We start from the raw sequence: 21,763 nt of genomic DNA on the forward strand, positions 1-21,763 counted from the left end.
TATGTAAAAAAAAAAAAAACTTGGGTATATTAAATAATATACAATGATTCTTCACATCTCCTTCTTCGAGCTCTACTTTATCAAGCTTCTCCTTGTATCTCACAAATCCAAGGATAGTTTGCCATGATATTAGAAAGGCACAAAATGCACATATTATTCAAAATATATATATATATATATATATATATATATATATATATATATATATATATATATATATATATATATATATATATGTTAGTTGGAGAGTCCATATATATTATTCAATATCAGGCACCCTACATCGAAAGAGAAATTAAAGTTAGTCATTAATGCAAACATATTTAAACTTACTATTTCAAAAACTGAGTGTCCAGCATTAATTTGTCAAAACTAATTAAATAAATCACTTGGCATGAACATGACCATTCTATACGTGTAAAATATCTCTTATTAAGAGATAAGGAGCAGGAGAATAAGATTTGAGATTTTAATTAGAGCATTTAATACTCGGTTTTGATAGGTTGCGTGTATAGATTATTTCACAAGCGGTGAGTTTTGAAAAAACCCGACATGATTTTAAATAAATGTACTTTGGACCTATAAATTCTGAATTAGTCGTGAACAAGTCAAATGACGTGCTTTCATCAATTTTGACCATGAAAATGTGATTAAAAAAACAGACCGAAACGGAGTCACTTTTCAATGATAGACTGGATACAATGAAACATATAAAGATAAATTAAACACAATCCCTGAAATACGTGAAGCTATTTTCTTGTTAATTAATTATCCAAGCATATCATGTGCTCGTCATTTTTATCCATGTTTCAACCGGAAAAGAAGAAGAAGAAGAAGAAGAAGAAACAATCACACATGGCGAGATGTGAATGTTATAAATTAAACTCTTCAAGGATCAAAGATTATCAGCTGATAGTTAGAAAGGCCCAAAATAAAATAAAAATAAAAAATGGGAAGCGGCCAATATTTCATGGCCTGGCTTCCATTGTTTTGTTTCAAAACATCTTCATCGTAATTATGTTACTTAGAGGTGTCTTTCGAAGGAAAACCACCTCGTTATGAATCTATGAATTTAGGTGCGCACATGATTCACTTAAAATTCAATGGAAAAGAGATATAATTATCTTAACGAGTGTTTTGATGTGTAAAAACTAGTATGAGAATACTTTTTTAATTCTTTTGAAAAAAGGTGCCTTTCAATTTGTTAATAGAAAGCACTCGACGACATGATTGTAGTAGTTGCTTGCACGGCTGTTTCAATAATCAAATATAGGTAAACGAAAGATGATGCCTTTGATAAGATCGGCATCGGTATTGAGATTTAATTGGAATAATTAGGAATAATATTATTTGGAATTACATATAATTACAGTCATGGGTATTAATTGGAACTTTAATGGCTGTTTGGATAGATGGATCAAATAACTCATGAAATGAATTATCTAGTAGACGGTCAGTGATAGGAATTTAAGATTAAAAAGTTTGTTTTCTCTGTGGTTTTAGGTTCGAGTCTTGTAGTTGCTAATATGATAATTACTGAAGATTTATATGATCATTAACTTCAGAATCTGTAGAATTAATTGAGGTATACGCAAGCTCGTCTGGATATCCATATTAATAATAATAAAAAAACATATCAAATGATTAAATCGATTAGGAAGCTGATTAAAGACATGACGTGTTACTTGCTAATTGTGGATGAGACGCTCACCTTTTCAACATTTAATATTTATTCAAATGATTTATAAAAGGAATAAGTTTTTTAAGTGCTTGCCATAAAAGTATAGAACAAACAACATAGTCAAAATTAGACTTGCTTTTCTAGGTTTGACCTTCGTAAGACAAAAGGAATATCCCAGCCACCAAGTTAAGGGATTTCTTGAATGTTGCGTGTCTGAAAAATAGTTAATCATTAGTCCATTGATTTGTGTTTCACCGTGGTTTTTTTTTGAAACATAAAAAAATATTAAAATTTTGTGAGAAATTTTAAACGGTGTGATGAACCAAATCAAAATCAATTAATCATAAAAAAAAAAAAACTAAAACAAAACATACTATAAATCCAATTTGAAATATATCAAAAATTTCATACTATAATATATTAAAGTGGCTCAATCAATTTAAGTTAACTTGTTATAATTTTGAATCATGAGATCATGCAAACAAAATTTTGAACAAGTTAATTCCATATAAAAATAAACATCATAAAAACAAATTTAAAATGAACTAAATGCTTGAATTTTTTTTATAAAAATAATATTGAGATGATAACATATTAGATTAATCTGGATGTTGTGACTTAACCATTCAAAATCATAACCCGAGTCATGGAATCAACCAAGTTTAATAAATTATTTTTTTAATTTATTTTTGACTTGAATATAAAAAAAACTAAAATAAAAAAAAGCTCAAAAGAAGAGTCCAGACATGTGAGCTTGGTAAACTAGTGTGTCTAGGCCTTATTTTATTATTTTTATATCTTTCTAAGGGGTGGATAACCTGTCGACCATATCTTTTTTTTTTTGACAAAAATTATAATCAGATGACATGTCATCTGCTGATGTAGATGATATGTCGCCTATTTGTTCAAGTTTTTTCCACTATTGTGGTAACTGAAAAATCAAGACAAATTATTTTTTTGCCCTAAAACCCCATTTTTTCAACTCATTTTAAAATTAAAAACACTTTATAAACACAAATAAAACATCTATAAACCAATTTATCAACCTCAAAAACTAAATAAACGGTCCAAAAATAAACAATCAAACCAGGTAAAAAATTTCTTCCTCAACATTGATATGCTTTTCATGCAATATTGAGCTTCTAAACAACTATTATTAAATTTATCTTATCGAATAGAACCCGTTGACATCAAGTTCAAACATTTAGGTGATAAGAATAGATATTAATAATAGTTTTCTTTATTTATATTGGAATCCAATGACTCTTTTTTCTCATAAACTAGGAACTAAAAATAATAATAATAAAGTCTTGTATGAAAATTGAATTGTTGATAATTAGAAAGACCAATTATTTATTAACCGAAAAGGAAAGGAAACCAAACTAAACTTCTCAAATAAAGTTTGAAGTTGTCAACTATTTTTATTTTGGTTATTTATCTTTTAATTTCATACTTTTTAAAAAAATAAAAAGCAATTAGATATCAGTTTGTACTTAAAAAAACAATTGAAAAAAAATAGTTTGATGAACAAATTTTTTTTTTTGAAAAAGATAACTAATCAACAATGAGATATGAAACTATACACAGTAAATCATAAACAGTCAAATCAATACATCTCTTGATTTGTTTTGTAATTAATTTCACTTTGAATTCTTCAACATCATCTTCGGCTTAGTTTCTAAAAATCATATTTTGCTTCCTTAAATCAAATCGAGTAGCGTATTATTCAAATCATCCCAGGTTGTTTTACGTTATCATTATCTGAAAAAAAAATTTTGACATTAAAAAAATTTAGCTGGAAGCGTATCACCATCGCCTATCTAGCTAGTTCTATATCCATTGCAAGAGGAATTCTTAGTTTTGAAACAAATAAAAATGTGAATTTCCTGGTGAACTAGTCTTCATTTGCTTTGGTCCTTGCAATTCCAAGACTCGAACATATCTACCAATCACGAATATATTATTAACCGATTTACTATGTAATTCCGATACTGACAAGTTGTTCAATTTTGGAGATTGGGATGGTTCCTGTCTACTGGTTGTCTGCAAGGTCCAGCCAGTAGTGATTGGAGAGTTTACCTAGCGAAGGAGGGATTCCACCAAGTAAGTTGTTTTGTTTTGAGATCCTCGTAGAGAGGGTTAGTTTTGAAAGAAGCGAAGATATAGCATCTCTGTTGATTCATGTATTCATAATTGTTGCAAGTTTAACAACTCTTACTCGATGGATAGCTCAGCAAGATTGCCTAGCTCATCTGGAATACTATCACTGAAACCACAACAAGCAAGTATTCTGAAAAGTTGCAGGAAAGACACGTAAAATGCAATTGCTTTGATATTTTCAAGGAAGAAGGATATAAGACACGTAAAATGCAATTGCTTTGATATTTAGAAAATTGGATATTTCATCTCACATGATGTGCAAGTTTTGCAGTTCTCATAACCGTGGAGTGAGAGATCCTGTAAGGTTTGGGTTAAATGACAGGTCCCTGAAACAAAATAACCTCAAAAGCTTAAATATAAAGATTTTGAGATGGATTTTTGCACGCATCGGACCATTTGTGAAAATATGTATATTTCGATGATTCTTAGGAACTTGCCAAGGCAGAACTACATTTTAAATCGCTTATAAAAAACTTGTTCCTGTGAGTTAGAAATAGAAAAGTTACAAGGATCTCAATTCGGTCAGTTCTCCAATGTCACCACTTACATTCCCTTTAAGGCTTATGGTTGATAACGTACCCTGAATGTATAAAATTCTTACTGGTGATCAGAATGGTCTTGCTGTAGATCAATTATTAGAGATGATGGATATAATAATAAGCTACTGATCATGAGGAGGAATTCAGTACTGACAATGCAGTGATCCTTGAATTGTCGCAGCAACTCCTACCGAGGGATCTCCGCAGGGATCATCAGACTGGTACCATCTTGGTGGTGTATTTTCCGGCTGACTCTTGAGGGATTGGAGTGCTGCCGCTGCAACACCACACAAAACCATTGTTAAAATCATAAACTAGTGGCTGTTGGTGCGATAACATGTAGTAGAAAATGAGATAACCCTATTACAGAACATCACTCCTGGCTAGCTACAACTTCTGAAAACTACCAGAAAAATATCGATGGCAATCATTTTTAATAACAACATCAAAGAAATTAAATGAAGTTAAAAGAAGAAGAAGATGGAGGAAGGAAAGCTGTTCAATTACCATCACCAGGGTCTGTGAGATAAATTCATGAAGAAAGAACAATATCATTATTGAATAAGCTGCCAAATTGGTGTCAAGCTACTTCCACTACGTACAAAAACAACAATTAGTTTTCTAAAATTGGAACCAGCCTGGCCTCATCTCAATCCAAGGAACAATGAATGGAAGTACTTGTTCCCACAAACATACTTACTAGAATATGAACAATAATGATATTGTCATCATCGATCATCTCTTCTCCATGTCTCTTTAAATCATTATTAGTGTAAAACAGATTTAACTTGGTCATAGGTTTTGCAGTTTCCTCCGCCATTCCAACAACTATGATAATTATCCAGCTGTAGCATCGTTTGAACAGCCCAGTGGCAACGGGTTTTTTTTTATTGGGTATTTTCTTTGAATGCCCATTTTTATTATAGTTTTCCATTAATGTTGTCCATTCTAATAGGCATGCAGTGATTTTATGGAAACGCAAATGCTTCAAAACCATCGACTTAGTTCACTAGCATCAAAGACCCCGTAACAACCATAAACATTAGGTTTTTTTGTGCAAACGATGTCAAAACATAACCCTTCCTTTCAATTCATTTCCCTAATGTTCCACATCGTTCTTGTAGAAAGAAACCATGACCAAATGACATAAATGGTTACGGCCGTCAGTCTCAACTACTCTGTTTTCTCTGCTAATCTTTCTATTCATAAGTGGAGTGTTGAAGTCATCCACTACTCTTTTCGACTAAAAACCGATCCAGCCAGCTGTGGTGAATCTAACTTTGTAGACTTTCTTGCCAGAACAACAACAATCCGTGTTTTTTTTTATGTTAATTTAGCCAAAGTTAAATTACCTTGATTTAGATGGTAGCATATCTTATGTGGGTGGTTTGATATTACGCATAAGGAATTCTTGTGATGAGGATCTTTACAATGTTTGCCTTAGCCGATTTTTAATAGAGTTGAAAACAATCTTCCAGAAGACAAAGCCAGGAATCGGGTCTATTTATGCAAATTGTATGTTTTTTACAGTTCTTCTAATCTTCCCATAAGACAAGATTCTGGTCCAAAAGATAAGACTCGTAACATATTGTTAACGTTGGGATTACCTATTGAAAGCCAACTCTGATTCTTAATCTGGAGTTTAGGTAGTTCCTTTCTCAATGACAGCTGGCTTTCCTTCAGGAGATTTTTGATAGCTGTCAACTCAGCATCACTATATATCTCTCTCCACACTCATGAATGCCATGTTTATACTTTGCTTTGATACAACTAAATAATCACTCTCATGGCACCTTCTCGGCTATCTTTTCCCTTTCTCGTGTTCATTTTATGCACCACTTTGATGGTGACAGTTAGCCATGCTGCTCGTGTGAGGGAACTTGGTGAAGCAGAAGCTATAAGAAGAAATTTGTTGGATAATGGTCTTGGTCATACTCCTCAGATGGGGTGAGCTTATTCATTTACAAGTTTCGAATAAATTTATTCAGTATGCTAAAAAAGATGGTTATCTCCTCACAAAATAATGTGGATTAGAGCATTTTTTATTTTAATTTTCCAACTTTTAGTTTGCGTGATTTAACCATTTTTTTATAAAAAAATTAGCTTAAATTAGCACCCAATTGCATATATTTTTGGAGGAAGGGTTGGATTGAAATACAAGAAACTGGACTGAAAAGGATGGGTAGAATAGGTGGCGGGTTTGAAATTTGTTATAAAAGCTCATTTTAGTCCCCTATAGTTTTTATCTATTAGGTAACCAATCCTTTTAATTTTTAAAAAATTAATTTTGATACCGAACTTTATTTTTCTTATTTTTCAATTCTTTTTTTGTGAGAGGAGAGAGAGGAAATCGTTGAATTCCATCGTAGAGAGAAAAAATGATAGTTGGTGATGATTATGATCATTAAAATGATTAATTTTTGTATTAAATGGTTCTATATATATAATGAGGAGAGTTGAGAGTTGACCTTTTTTGACCTTGAAAGTGTCTAAAAAACAAGATATAAGCTTGGAAAGATTTTGGGTTTAGAGTTGATTTTGGATTTTGTGTCGATTTTTTTATGTTTTTAAAGGCTATGAATTAGTTTAACAAGGTAAAAAATGAGTTGAAAATGAGTTTGTTTGTAAAAAGAATCTAGGACCCATTTTCCCAACCATCATAGCGGCCAGATTTCAGGTGACGTGTCTTTTTTTTTAAATGATTGGGGGTATACAACATGACCCATTAACTTTTAAAGAAATAATAAAGGCTCGCGCGTGAGCCGTTGTTTGAACGGTCAGGCCTAGCAGCGCTTGACCTAATCTTTTTTTTTAAATGATTTTTTTAATTAATGCCTTATTTTCTATGTATTTTTTTAAAATAATTCTTTTGTTTATGTTTTAATTAATACCTCATATGTGTGATTTTTTTCGCTTATTCAGCATTTTTTAGATTGTGGATATTTTTTAATAATATTAGGTTTGTTTGATTTTTAAAGAGGTTGATATGATTCCCTATGATTTTTTTTAAATTTTTTATATAGATTAAATTTTAAAAAAAAAATATTGATTTTTTCATAAAATCTTTAATTTGTGCAGTCTTCCATGATATTGTTTTTCTTTTATTGTATTCAATAAATTTTATTGTGTGTTGGTTTCTATTACAAATTTATTTTGATTAATAAATTCATTAAACATAATCGGGTAAATTACCTGCTGCAATGTTAAATATCTTGATCTACATTTGTCTTTTAGTTTTTTTCAGTTTTGTTTTTGTTTATTGTTGATGATTTTTTTTTCATTTCTTGACACGATAATTATTGATTTGTTTAGTTAGATGTGTGCATAAATTTTCAATTTATATCTGATATTTTTTTATATATGTAAGAAAACACGTTGAAAAATTCTGCATGCTTGATTTTTTATTTATTATGTTTTGATGTTTTAGATTCAATTTTTATTCTTATGATTTCTAATTTTTTTTTCCTTTGACTCTTTTATGCTCTATTCATGGTGTTTTGTTTCTATTTACTTTTCTATCCACTGGTCTGATAACACGTGCGACCCCTTTCAATTATCAAAATCTTAGATTTTTCTTACTCATTTTAAAATATTGATATAACATGAATATCTTTTTTTACATTGATAAAAAATTTACTTGTTCTGCAGCATAGCGCTGACCATTTATCTAGTTTTAACTCGGACATGTAAAAATTCAATCAAATAGTCCACTTAGATGGAACCTGACTTCCATTTTTCTGAGCCAATATTTTCTAGAACAAACTTTGTGTTGTATCTAATGAATTAAGGTTGGTGCAGATGGAACAGTTACAATCACTTTCCCTGCAAGCTTAACGAAGAACTGATTCGTGAGACAGGTACAATCGTGATGTCTTACAGCACACTATGTTTTTATTTTTCTTTTGGTCATGAAATACTAGCTTCTAAGTTTTGGTCTTGGTATAACGTAAGTTGTCATTGGTGATTTTGGCTGAATTTTGTCCTTTTTTCGTACAGCTGATGCAATGGTTTCGAGTGGAATAGCAGCTCTTGGATACAAGTATATTAATCTAGGTTAAAAATCTTCCTTTTCAACATAGAGGCTGAAAGCATTAGACAGCTACTGATTTTCTCTTATTAATTGGTGAACTAATATGTTCCTGTCCTTTAAAATTTTGATTTCGGCAGATGATTGTTGGGCAGAACTGAAAAGAGATTCCAAGGTACAACATTTTTAGGAAAATATTTCAAGTCGCTTGCTATTGTTTACATTTCTTACTGAATTTTTTTTTTCCGTAATTGTTATTTTACTGAGTTGTTTGGTTGTTTATATTCTACAACGTACTTACTGATAAACCTTTGCGTTTTGTGGGATTACAATATAAACACAATCCCTTTTGCCAGTATCCTTCTTCATTAGTTCTTAGTGCGGCAGCATAAATTTATCCGTGAAGGAGGGATTCTCTCTGTTGCTTGTGAAGTTTTTTTTTTCATAAAGCATCAGAGAATATAAGTCTTCAGTGAAATAATGTCTTTATATTTTGTTATAAGAATTTGAAAAATTTTTATCTGCACCTATTATGTGCAGGGGAACTTAGTGCCAAAGAAGTCTATTTTTCCGTCTGGTATGAAGGCTCTAGCAGATTATGTCCACAGCAAAGGGCTAAAGATCGGAATTTATGGCGATGCTGGGTACTTGTGATATTGTTTTCCTTCTTTCACATTTTCTGAAGTTTGGTCAAGAAATCACGGTTGTGCACTGTGCAGTAAGGCCATACTTTGTGGTGACCTGATACTTCTGCTAAAACAAGCAGATCAAATGAGTGCACGTGTATTGATGGGTCCGATCGGCTACAGCGGAAAATATTATTTGACCTACTGAATCAGGTCGTCTAGTTTACGGCTTGATGTAAAACCAGTGTTTCTCTAAAGACCTAGATATACAGATCTGCCCCAAGTCACTAGGATATCTTAACTTTCTTCCACTAGGAAGCCCCAAGTTTGAAGCTGTATCCTCGCATTTAAGACTCCGAATCATGAGAGCATTCCAGAACACAGCGATAAATGTTGTAGTGTTTATAGCGCACTAAAGAAATGTTTATTTTTGCAGGACCCTGACTTGTGCCAAGACAATGCCAGGATCACTTGGTTACGAGGAACAGGATGCGAAAACCTTTGCTTCATGGGTAATTTTGTTTTTCCTTCAGTCGTTTTCTTCTTCATGATACAAAACCTTTTCCTTCAGGAAAGTTAAAAGACTTTGGCTTCTGCCTAGTGTGCGTCCGTCAAACCTCGTAAATATATCGCCATGACTGTTTTTTTTTTTTTGTGTGGCTATTTTCTCAAGGGAATTGATTATCTGAAATATGATAATTGTCATAATAATGGGGTGAGCCCGCAAGAAAGGTACGTGGTACAAGTTCTGAAATCTGATGGAAAAAATGATCTTTCAAAATTAAAATAAGTGGTCTCTACCTATTCACTTCTTGATGACAGGTATTCAAAGATGAGCAAGGCACTATTAAGCACAGGCCGACCTATCTTCTTCTCTCTTTGTGAATGGTATATTACTGTTCCTAGCAATCTGTGCCTTGTTCATTTCCCTGAGAAATCTCCATAATTACCCTTTTAACAACGGAACCATAATACATTGGTATGCAGGGGTCAGGACAATCCAGCAACCTGGGCAGCTGGAATTGGAAATAGTTGGAGGACGACTGGAGACATCAAAGATACGTGGGATAGGTAAGGAGAGCATCTTATATATGAGATCCAAAGTGGAAATGAGCATTCACAATATCCCAGCGAGGGAGATAGATTTGGTGAATTTTAGGTAGAAATTATAAAATGGCCACTCTTTTGACAGCATGATATCCCGTGCTGATCAAAATGATGATTGGGCATCCTATGCTGGACCTGGTGGATGGAATGGTGAGGCTTGTTGCTCTCTTACTATCAGTCAACAACCAAATTGTTTTTTTTCTTGACGAGTTATGGCACCAAACATTTTGTTTTCTTATTTGTGACTGAGTTTTAGACCCAGACATGCTTGAGGTGGGCAATGGGGGCATGTCAACCGAAGAATACCGCTCTCACTTTAGTATTTGGGCTTTGATGAAGGTATTGGAAAAGAAAAGAAAAATGATTGTTAGTGTCATTGTTTCTGTAGCCGAGCAGTTAAAAGATTCTTAATGGTGAATAATTAGGCCCCTCTTCTTCTTGGGTGCGATATCCGCTCCATGGACAACGACACGTTTGAGTTGCTAAGCAATAAAGAGGTTATTGCAGTTAATCAGGGTAGGTTTTGGTTGTTTCTCTATTCAAATCCATTCCATTTATTAATCAAGCGTATGAGCTTTTGCTTCACTGCTATTCTTCCACTGACAGATAAGCTTGGACTCCAAGGAAAGAAAGTAAAGAAAACTGGAGATTTGGAGGTAGTGCTTTATGATTCATACACTGCGATTTTCATATATTATTTTTAAAAACTATATTTTATAGCTTTTCAAAAGTAATAACCTTTTCAAATGGACCCTTGGTATCCCTTTAATAATTAACCCCCTGAAAGGAAAGAAAACAAGCTTAGAGCTTACAAGAATAAAATTTAACGCCCTACTAAACACCCCTAGTATCATCTTAAATACCCCTAATACGGGGATGTCTGTACAGGTATGGGCTGGTCCTTTAAGTGGGAAGAGGATAGCAGCGGTCTTGTGGAACAGAGGATCATCAAGGGCTGCTATAACTGCAGATTTCAAGGACATTGGACTCAAATCATCAGCAGTAGTCAATGCTCGAGACCTCTGGGCGGTCTGACTCTAAGAATCCCTTTCTCAAATTTTCATTGATTTTTGTTGGCAAAAAGAAAACTAATACCAGGGAACTTCAATTTGCAGCATTCAACAATGACTTCAGTCCGGCATCAACTTACAGTAACTGTTGAATCCCACGCATGCAAAATGTTCGTCCTCACACCACAGTAGCAAGCATGTTACACATAAATGGAATGTATTGCTTCATATAAAATATGTCAGAAAGAAAATATTCATATATATACATATAAAAAAAATAAAAGTGCAAAGAAATATGAAAATAGAATGATCCAAGTGAAGGATGTGATTGAATATACATGGAACCAAACTGTTGGTTTTATAAATATACTTGATATGAGGAAACAGAAGAGGGTACGTAGAAAAAAAGTTCGAGGTGATTGAAACAATTGCAGTACCCAGTTTCAAGGTTCTAATCAGTACAGAAAGGTTGGAGTGGGCTTGGTCTTTTTACAAATGAAACAAAGTTTCAGATCTTGATCGAGGGGTGATAGTTACCCAGTGGAAAGAAGGCTTCGTCCATCGTGATTAGACTAAGGAAAGATAAATGCACTCGCTTCTACCCTCCAATCCATTGCAGTACGGATAAATACTAATAGAACAGAAAAGGGAAATCCAGTTTCCTCTGTATAGTCTATGATTACTCGGTGTGGCCTTGTTTTCTAAAAAAAATTAATTTTTAAAATCATTTTTTTATTATTTAATTGTTTTGATATATTGAGGTCAAAATAAAATTTTAAAAAATATTATTTTAATATATTTTCAAATAAAAAAAATACTTTATAAAACAATTGAAAGTAAAGCACTATCTATATCCATAGTCTACTTGCCCAACATAAAGCTAGGCAGTAGAAAAGTAGAAACCAGCACGAAATGCTCCACGCATCATAATTTCCTTTTCTTTTGATTCATTGATCCACGAATCTAATAATCTGTAAAGAATCCGAATTGGGTTCTAGCTGATAATTCGAAAGAAAAAGAAAAAAATAACCCATGTCCCCCTCTTTTTTTTAACTACAGTCCTCTTGTTCCTATTTTATGGCCTGTTGTTTATTCTTTGCAATTACAGATATGGCAATAAAATTCTCGTACGAATAATAAAAGTATTCTCAATCACTTGGTTTATGAATTAACCATGATTCGTGCTGGTTAAACCAACATATCATTACCTTGATATTTTTTAAAAAAATTATTAATAAACATTTTAATATTTTAAAAATAATTTATTTAGCGTACATAAGGGTTTTTTATTTTTTAATGTTTTAAATTAAAAAAATAATTATTTTATCTACAGTGCATGTCAATAATCTAATTTTAATTCTATTGGTTTACGTGAAGTAAAATTCACTTTCGACGTGCTGATCATTGTGTATCATTTCGCCATTGACTATTGAATTGAATCGATGACCCCTTGATAAACGTAACCAGTCAAGTTCCTTGCTGATTTCTCAAAACAAAAAAAAAATTGCTGCTAAAGTGCTATCATATCCTAGCCCGGTCCTCTCTCTCAATTTATTATCAAGATCTACGTCTTTCCTGTAGAAAAAGAAACCATGATCAGAAGGCAAGAATCACCGGTACCCTCAACTACCCTGTTTTCTGTGCTAATCTTTATACTCTCAACTGAAGTTGAAGCAAGATTCATCCCACATGGTTGCTCCCGTTCTTCATGTGGAGACATCGAAATCATCGACTACCCCTTTCGCCTAAAGACCGATCCACCTGGCTGTGGTGAAACAGTTTTTCAACTTTCTTGCGAGAACAACAAGACCATATTAGAATTCCACTCAGGGAAGTATTATGTTAAGCAAATTTCCTACGATGATAATAGACTCCGCGTTGTTGATTTTAACTTAGCTAGTGGTAGCTGCAGCCTTCCTTACAAATCAGTGTCGGTTGATGAGGTTAGAGATGATCATCACTATAGATTAGTCTCTAACACTTATACAAGTTTTATCAAGTGTTCAAATAATTTGAGTGATCAAGCTTATAGACTACTTCCTTGTTTGAGTGGAAACGGGTCTAGTTTTTATGTTAGTTATGATAACTACATAATTTCTAATCTCCAAGGACCTTGCTCGTTCATTTCAAGAGTTCCTACAGTTTATCAGACTGTCTTGTTTCCTTCCTTCGACAGTATCTTGCAATTGATGCAAACAGGGTTTGATCTTGAATGGTCTATTGAGTGCTGGGATTCATCATTTAGCTATGATTGTTACAAATCAGGTCAGTCAAATCCTAACAATCTTCTTTTCTTTCTTTATCTGCTTTAATTATCATTATTTTGTTTTGAAGATTCTTTCTGATCATTTATTCAATGATGTTGGAAAATGCTTAACTTTTCATTGCTTATGTGCCTGTGCAGGTAATTATCATCCCCCTTGGTTTGCAGCTTTCTCGATGACTTGGAATGTTTTGTCAGGTATATCTTTCTCATTGGAACTCCTAATACTCTATGAGCTTATTGTTGTATTGGTTCTCTCAAAATTAAAAAAATTCAATTTGATTCCAGCAATATATTTAGTTGGAAGATTCATCATCGCTCCGATAGGTATATTTGGATTCCTTATCCACAAGTATATGACAACAAAGAAGGCGATTGACAACGAGCAGAGATTTCTGCGCCGTCAGCAACACTCGATGCCAAGGAGGTACTCTTACTCTGACATTATTGCAATTACAAACAACTTCGAAAATAAATTAGGCCAAGGTGGATTTGGGACTGTATATAAAGGACAACTTCGTGATGGGTTTTCAGTTGCTGTTAAAATGCTTGACAATCCCAAATGCAACGATGAAGACTTCATTAATGAAGTCTCCATAATTGGTAGAATTCATCAAGTCAATATAGTATGGCTGATGGGATTTTGTTCTGAGGGGTGTCACCGAGCTCTAGTCTTTGAATACATGGCTAATGGATCTCTTGATAAGCTTTTATTTTCGAGAGAAGCCGAACGTCATCTAGTTGGCTGGGAGAAACTCCTTCAAATAGCCTTAGGGACAGCTAGAGGGATTGAGCATCTTCATGGGGGATGCAATGTATGTATTCTTCATTCAGATATTAAGCCTCAGAATGTCCTGCTAGATAATAATTTCATCCCAAAAGTTTCAGATTTTGGCCTCTCAAAATTTTATCCCGAGGAAAAGGATTTTGTGTCCATTAGTACTACCAGAGGAACTATAGGGTACATTGCTCCTGAAATGATTTCGAGGAACCTTGGAGCTGTTTCTTGCAAATCAGATGTTTATAGTTTTGGGATGTTATTATTGGAAATGGCTGGAAGAAGGAACTCTAATTCAAAGGGAAATTGTTCAAGTGAACTATATTTCCTGTCATGGGTTTATGACCATCTGATTGAGAGGGCAGATTTACAGCTTGAAAATGTTACTGAAATTGAGGCTGCTATACCAAGAAAGCTTTGTTTGGTTGGGTTGTGGTGCATCCAAAAGGCAGCATCAGATCGTCCATCAATGACCAAAGTTGTGGAAATGCTTGAAGCCAATGTCGATGATCTGCAATTACCTCCCAATGCCTTATCATTTCCTCAATCTATTTCCAAAGAACCTCAATCAGATTCTTCAACAGAATTGCTAATATCTGACACAGTGGAACAAAGCTTGTAGATTGACATTGATTACAAGAAAAATAAAATTACAGGAAGAAAAGAAAGAAATTGACAGAAGTTCTGATGTCGAAACGGTCTGCAGTGAAAATAGCTCAGCTTATGTGTTAGACTGTTTCTTTGTATAGTTGCAGTAGTTACATGTCACAGACTCTCTGCCCAGTACTCAATATGTTAACACCGAGCTTTAGTGAGGTAGAGTAGAGTTCAGGAAATTGTTATATGATCGTAGAAAACAGATGCATATGTTATGGCTTAATTCTGAAAAACAAAAAACAGGCTAGTATTCGGATTAACCATGCTCATGCCTGCTGCCAGTACCCTATGTTTGTTTCGGTACTCTATAGCTTTTCTGCCAACCATTCGTAAAATTGCTGTGTGCTTTATACTTTTCTACCAGGCAATCTTCATCGCCATGTGTTTTCCTGATTTATCAAGCCTATCAACAATTGCGTGCTAAGCTGAAAGCTTAATTGTCAATGAATTGGATCGCCTAGACAGCTGATTGTGATTGAATAATAATAATCGACGTCCCTGTCTTGCTGGCTTTAGTTATCGTTTTAGTTTCAAGACCTGGTCTTTTCATATTTATTGTGCCATTCAACCTCTACGCACATTTTTTCTTAAAACAGTTTTCCAAGTAAACGAGCTTGAAAAAAAAAATATTTTTTTCTTTTTTGGCTTCCCTTATCTGGATTTTAACGAAGTTTGCAATCTTAGCCATTCAGCTAGCTACACATTACATGCTCTGCAGAAAGAAACAATATAATAGCATCTGTTCTTCATCTTCCCTTGATCGCTTATACTCCATAGTTTGTCTTTATTTTTTGATGAAGAGAGGTGATTTGAAGTCCCCTCTTTTTTTTACTGTGAAGATGACAATTTGGCGTCTTTCATCTTATTTATCTACATATTTGAAAGTGTTTGAGCGCTCGCCCACGCTGTAGTCCTCCTTTTCTCCAATCTGCATTGCTCAGATATCTGACCTTTGAGTAGTAATGAGTCCAACGTCCTGGACATGTTAATGTTAATGATATCTATTATAACATTTAAATTGTGGGTCTTTAAGAAGTTCTAAAATCATTCTAGTAGTTTTTTTTTTTTTTTCGAATGAAAACATATTTTTTTTCAACCATATAAAATTTTAAAAGGTACATTTTTAATCAAAATATACGTTTTTTTTTTTGAAACGCCCCTTTTAGGGTTTTTTCAACAAACACGTATTTACTTTTTAGTAAAATAATAATAATTTTATTTATACATTTTAACAAGGTCCATAAGAAATATATTTTCAACCAAAATAAGTGTTTTTTTTAAACAAAATCTTTAAAATCTTTAATAAATTAAAATAAGTTTTTGTATTTATCTTTTTAATAAGACAAATAATTCCATTAATAATTTCAATAAATTGAATATATTTTCCTATAATTTCTCCATAAATATACATTTTCAACCAAAATAAGTGTTTTTTAATTAAAAGCAATCATTTCAAGGTTTTCTCAACAAGTAAATGTTTAATTTTAATAAATAAAAGTTATTTTCATTTATACTTTTTAATAAAATACATCATTATGTTAATGGTCTTAATTCATTTAGTATAAACTTCTATAGCTTCTCCACAAAAAATATCTTGCCATCCAAAATATGTGTATTTGTAAACGACCTTTGTAAAGTTTTCACAATAAATATGTGTTTAATTTTTAATAAATATGAATTATTTTAACATAAAGCATGTCATTCTATTCTATTAATGGTCTCAATCTTTTAAATAATTTTTCTTATAACTTCTCCATAAATCTATATAATGTTTTTTTTTAATATGAACACAGACATGAATAATTATTATAAATAATCTTATTAAAAGATATAAAAGCAATTTGATGGAATATTATTTAACATACTTACATATAAAATCAACTATTTTAACACGAATGGGTGGATGGGTTTTTGATTGATTAATCTTGTTATAAATTAGAAAATAGAAAAAAGGATATTTAATTCATTCAAGGAAGAAAAAGTTAATAGAGTTGTGACAAAAGAGGGAGAAGCCGTGCCAATAGCCACTATGTAGATTCACATGAGAACAAGCTTGGGCTTTGCCTCCGAGTTTAACTGGGCTTACTGAACTTCATTCAATCTTCCAAGCCCAATTAACAAGTCTAAAAAAACCCATCAAGCTGTGTAACTAATTGTCTGGTTGGATGGTAAGCACTCATCTCTCCAAAAGTCTCCCCTTGTGAGTAGATTAATATGAAAAGGAACAAGAAAAATGGACTCCACTATTTACCATTGCTGATGAGTAAAATTAAAGTTCAAAAAAATTGAGCCATTAGTATTAAATTTTTTTATATATTTAAAAATAAAAGATATTTTTGAATTAATTTATTCGTTAAATAACACTATATTTTTTTTTAAATAAGGATATATATAAAATGTGTCTTTAAAATTTGAAAATTCAATATTCTCAACTCGTTTATTACTAATGTCTTGTTTTATTTTTCTTACAAGCAAATTATATCATGCCTAGAGATCTAATAGCAAAGCTTCCACCAATAGGGAAAGAAAACACAAGTTCCTTCAGATTTCCTTGTCTGGATCATGAAATGGACCTTGGAAATTACCTTTCTGCAGCAATTATTGCTTACAAAATCAACAATAATTAATTCTAAAATCTTTTAAGCACTTAAGAAAAAATTGTTCCATGCTTAAACTACTATTCCTTAATCTCATCAATTAATTATTGAGCTCCAAATGTGTGCTTGCTTTGACTTGATCATTTGGATATCACGAAGTAATGACAAAACATCTCAGCAAGGGATATAGTGGAACCAAGAAAAGATTCTGATGCGCTTTTACTGAAGAAAAAGATACAGATCATACAGTAGGACTTCTTTTTATATGATCACTCGAAAAGATAAAATTTCCCCTTTTTGGATTCATTATTGCTTTGGCAAGGCTTTTCTTTTCTTTTCTTTTCTTTAAAGGAGGAAATTCAGGCGTACTCAAGTGCACGTATCTTCAAACATATTTCTGCTTTTATGTCAGTGCTTATTGATAAATTAAATGGTAAAGACAACATCATGACATTCAATCTCTCAAGAAGACTTGAAGCCAAATCGTGGCTTCTTTGACATGTGTGTTAAGTACCATTATGGAGTTTTAATGCTTACACCAGAAGTCATTTCTCTCTCTTTTTTGGATCAAAAAGAACTGAAAGCTGGCTAATGCACCTAAAAATGACCTTAAATATCGACAGGACTCCATTCACAATATTTCCCCAGCTTTTCTGCAATTTTGTGCTTTCTAACCACAGTGTCTGTAATCTTGTAGGGACCAAACTTAAAACTCACACTAAACTGATATAGCATGCTGTCAGCTAGTTCTAAACAGGAAGGAAATCTAAAACTCCACTTAAATACCAAGGTAAATAGAATTTGACGAGATTGTGTGAACATGTGGCGCCTTTCTCTCCCCTAAAAAAAGAGTTCGAGTGCCCATTAGGGCATGCCTATCAGCTCGTTAAATTCTTTTGATTTATAAATATATAAAAAATACTCGTAATTCTTCAGCTGACTTGCCAGACGCAGCGTGAAAAATACGATGCCGTGTTGTGAAGTTGGAAGGGACCGTCCGAACGGCAATTCTATTTATCTAATATTTCTTGGAACTCAAAATTCAATGCATGTTGCTTTACCAGTGAAAGATCATAATTAAAGCGATCAAGCAAACACAGAAAAGCAATAAAGTAAAAAAAATAATAAAAACTTGGAATTTCACCCAAGTCTCTGGCCGGTACAGATCAATAATCAAAGCAAGACAGAGATGCTTGGGGAGAAATATAATTAAACAACAAAAAAAAGTAGCAAACCAAAGTCTTTCTTTTATCCCCAATACATAGCGAAGCAAATAGAACATGATAGGTGTAAGTGATGCATGCCTAGCAGCATTACCAACATTTCCATACAGGCCCCTAGCTAATTCAAGACCAGACTAGCAAGACTCACCTTAACAAGGTAGCTACCTTGTATGCATCTCTTACATCCCATGTCTAATATAACATGAAGTAACAAGAAAAAGGAAAAGAAACAAAAAAGAACAACCAGAGGCGAAGACGTAATAAACACAGAGAGCATAAGGTAAAACAAGGAATATGATGAAAAATAAAAGACCTAAAGTTAAGGTAAATCGGACCGCTACCCTCAATTCCCCGCGATGCAATCATGCACTCTCCCAATTCTGCCCTTTACTAGGCTAGAAACTCAGGAGAGTGCAATTGCAAAGCCTTGTTTGTGTGTTCTTTTGCCATATGTTTCACCCATATTTACCAAAGAACTCTTCTACTCCTTGATGCCACCACGACCACCCACCACTTCCTTTGTAGCCACCACCATAGTTGGCGGACTCCCTCCGGTTACCACCGATCATGATTGACATTACCAAGTAGCTAGAATGAATGAATATCCAAGCTTAAATGTGGGCAAAAGCTTAGTGCTAGCTAGCTACTTGCAAAAGAAAGTCTAGAACGAGTGTGGATAAAGGGCATGAGTGACATGATGGGTCATATATAAAGGCGAGATTGTAGCTTTTGGTCTAATGTGAGTGGCGCTTTTTAATTTTGTTTCCTGATAGAATGTGATTTTATTTTGCTTGTTTCTTTCCCTTTCTTCTTCTTCTTCTTGTTTTTTATTTTTAATGTATAAAAAAGGTTATGTTGAACGATTGGTCTAAACTTATTAAGGGCATGTTTGTGGGGGGATGCAAATAACTCCACTAACTCGATTTCCAAGGCTCTTGGAGTTTTCATATTATTCTCATGGAGGAGAAAAAAATCGATGTTGATGGGGTTTATTTGTCTGTGCATGTGAACGTGGCTCCGTTCCACTGCATTTTAATTATAGAATGGCATGGCTAGTCACTTAGCTCAAGAAAAAAGTCGTCTTCATTGCCAACTTTTTAGTTTAACTACGTACCTTATTATTGAGAGCTGGGTGGATGTGGTGTATGCTGTTTTCCATGGCCAATTTTAAATTTTTGGCTAGTCATTACCTAGAACAATGTGCATGAAAATTGGACGCAGACAAATGAGAAAAATAAGAAAATATATAATCAACTATTATGTGCCTACTTGCTTGAAACTTGGGCGGTGCAATATAGCAGGATGATTGAGTAATGAGTACTGTTCATCAGTTCATGAAAAGCACGATGCAGGTTGAACTTGTGTTTTTGTTTTTTTCTGCCAAGGAAAATGAAATCTCAATATTAATTCATAATCCTAGGCTTATTCCGTATAAACACACTATGAAGAAATAATTAATATTTACTATTGCTTGCTGTGGCTAGTTTAATTTGCACGACCTTGAACAAGATCGTGACCAGAGTTATTAGTTATTTATGATCTTGACTTTCAACTGTAGTTATAATTAGTTTGGGTTGGTCTATTCGATAACTATCATGTCATCAAGGCACATTTTTTTTTGCATAGATGTTTGTTTAAAATAATTGTGTCCAATCATTAAGTTAGTGTTCAAATAAGAGTATTTGATGCATTGATTATTTTCGCATATGTGGTATAATTAAGAAGCTGGAACTCTTAATTAATTAATTATGTGACTATAAATTAGCTAGGGCTTAGCGTTCGACTATATATGCATGCAGTATCAAACAACATGGAAAGAAACTTGCTAAGACAGCCGTGACAGTCACAAAATCAAGAGAATATATATATAACCCTTAATTAACCCTAGCTATATCTATATAAATCATGTTTTTACATTTAGTCCATGCAACGCATCAATATTATACATATTATAATCTTGATATAATTATAGCCTAAATCACCTACAACAAAAAACGAAATATATGGTTATATATACGTGTGTTTAATTATTTGGCACTCATCGATCCAAGTCCTTGTCGTGCATGACTTCACAATCCATCTTATCGTCAAGGCTAGGGATCATTTTGATTTCCTTGATATTTCAAGAAACGAAAACAATTTTAATAGAGGATGGAAAAACAATTTGAAAAGCAATTTTTCTTAACAGTATTTAAAAACTAAAAGAAAACAAAAAACAAAGAAAGAGATGTAACGCTTTGTGAGAATGAAGTGGGGTCTGTAACCTTAAATTTGAAGAAATAATTGCACAAGTAGCTTGTCTAGTCTTTTTGGCAGGACAGATATACCCACTGGCTAGACGTGGAGGAGACACACTACTTTTAAGTTTGATAGTGGAATTAGAAGCAAACGGGTATAGAAAGCTTGAGTCACTCAATCACTTTACTATAGATTTTGTCCATCACATGAAAAACAAAAGAGCAAAGATATAAAGCTTAATTGTAAGTCAGCGGTGAGATTCGCCTTTAATCACCTTTTCCTATCCTCTCTCTAATTTTCAAAAATTGTGTTCATAATGAGATAGATATTGTCCAATTTGTAGAAAAGTTAAACCGTCTGTTCTTTCATATTATATTTATTTTAAATAGAGATATTTACAGCATTATAGCAGCTTACTACTATACATGGGATTATAGATAAACAAATTAATTAGAGTAAAAGCGAATCATAAAGATATAATCACATTATTATGAGGAGAGGATTATGCCAAAAAGAATTACGTACGGAGATACCATCACTACATCAATGAAGGGAGGACTATGACAACCATCTAGGTAGTGGCCCAGTGGTAAGAACTTGGAATCAAGAGATTTGTTCTTTCTGTGGTCTCAGGTTCGAACCCTGTGGTTGCTCATATGATAGCTACTGGAGGCTTACATGGTCGTTAACTTCAGGGCCCGTGGGATTAATCGAGGTGCGTGCAAGCTAACCTGAACACCCACGTTAAACTAAAAAAAAAAAAGACTATGACAAAAAAAAATCATGGAATATTATAACATCATTATAAAAAGCATATCTCCTCCCATCTCTCATCTTATTTTGAATATTTATGGTAA

General features: G+C 33.1%; 2 protein-coding genes across 2 annotated transcripts; both read left to right on the plus strand.

Annotated features, from left to right (window-relative positions):
• Positions 1 to 6,076: 6,076 nt before the first annotated feature.
• On the plus strand, positions 6,077 to 11,515 carry LOC7459809 (alpha-galactosidase). The gene is made up of 15 exons (XM_024609256.2): positions 6,077 to 6,327; positions 8,179 to 8,237; positions 8,377 to 8,433; positions 8,548 to 8,582; positions 8,948 to 9,051; positions 9,470 to 9,545; positions 9,707 to 9,765; positions 9,856 to 9,921; positions 10,021 to 10,104; positions 10,226 to 10,290; positions 10,397 to 10,479; positions 10,566 to 10,656; positions 10,747 to 10,796; positions 11,029 to 11,169; positions 11,256 to 11,515. Exons 1-15 carry the CDS (start codon positions 6,167 to 6,169, stop codon positions 11,340 to 11,342), a joined length of 1,218 nt encoding a protein of 405 aa, XP_024465024.1. The 5' UTR covers positions 6,077 to 6,166; the 3' UTR covers positions 11,343 to 11,515.
• A 1,083-nt stretch (positions 11,516 to 12,598) lies between these two features.
• LOC7475557 (rust resistance kinase Lr10) lies at positions 12,599 to 15,108 on the plus strand. The gene is made up of 3 exons (XM_024609669.2): positions 12,599 to 13,415; positions 13,555 to 13,611; positions 13,702 to 15,108. Exons 1-3 carry the CDS (start codon positions 12,743 to 12,745, stop codon positions 14,811 to 14,813), a joined length of 1,842 nt encoding a protein of 613 aa, XP_024465437.2. The 5' UTR covers positions 12,599 to 12,742; the 3' UTR covers positions 14,814 to 15,108.
• The last annotated feature ends 6,655 nt before the right edge of the window (positions 15,109 to 21,763 follow it).

This window comes from Populus trichocarpa, chromosome 10, assembly GCF_000002775.5.
Source record: "Populus trichocarpa isolate Nisqually-1 chromosome 10, P.trichocarpa_v4.1, whole genome shotgun sequence".
Classification (NCBI taxonomy): domain Eukaryota; kingdom Viridiplantae; phylum Streptophyta; class Magnoliopsida; order Malpighiales; family Salicaceae; genus Populus; species Populus trichocarpa.

Bases quoted from the DNA above. Each gene is read 5' to 3' on its own strand.
- LOC7459809 (XM_024609256.2), top strand. From the start codon at position 6,167: ATGGCACCTTCTCGGCTATCTTTTCCCTTTCTCGTGTTCATTTTATGC. The intron at 8,434-8,547 runs GTTAAAAATCTT...TGATTTCGGCAG, and splicing joins ATACAAGTATATTAATCTAG to ATGATTGTTGGGCAGAACTG. The intron at 10,291-10,396 runs GTGAGGCTTGTT...ACTGAGTTTTAG, and splicing joins TGGACCTGGTGGATGGAATG to ACCCAGACATGCTTGAGGTG.
- LOC7475557 (XM_024609669.2), top strand. From the start codon at position 12,743: ATGATCAGAAGGCAAGAATCACCGGTACCCTCAACTACCCTGTTTTCT. The intron at 13,416-13,554 runs GTCAGTCAAATC...GTGCCTGTGCAG, and splicing joins CTATGATTGTTACAAATCAG to GTAATTATCATCCCCCTTGG. The intron at 13,612-13,701 runs GTATATCTTTCT...ATTTGATTCCAG, and splicing joins GACTTGGAATGTTTTGTCAG to CAATATATTTAGTTGGAAGA.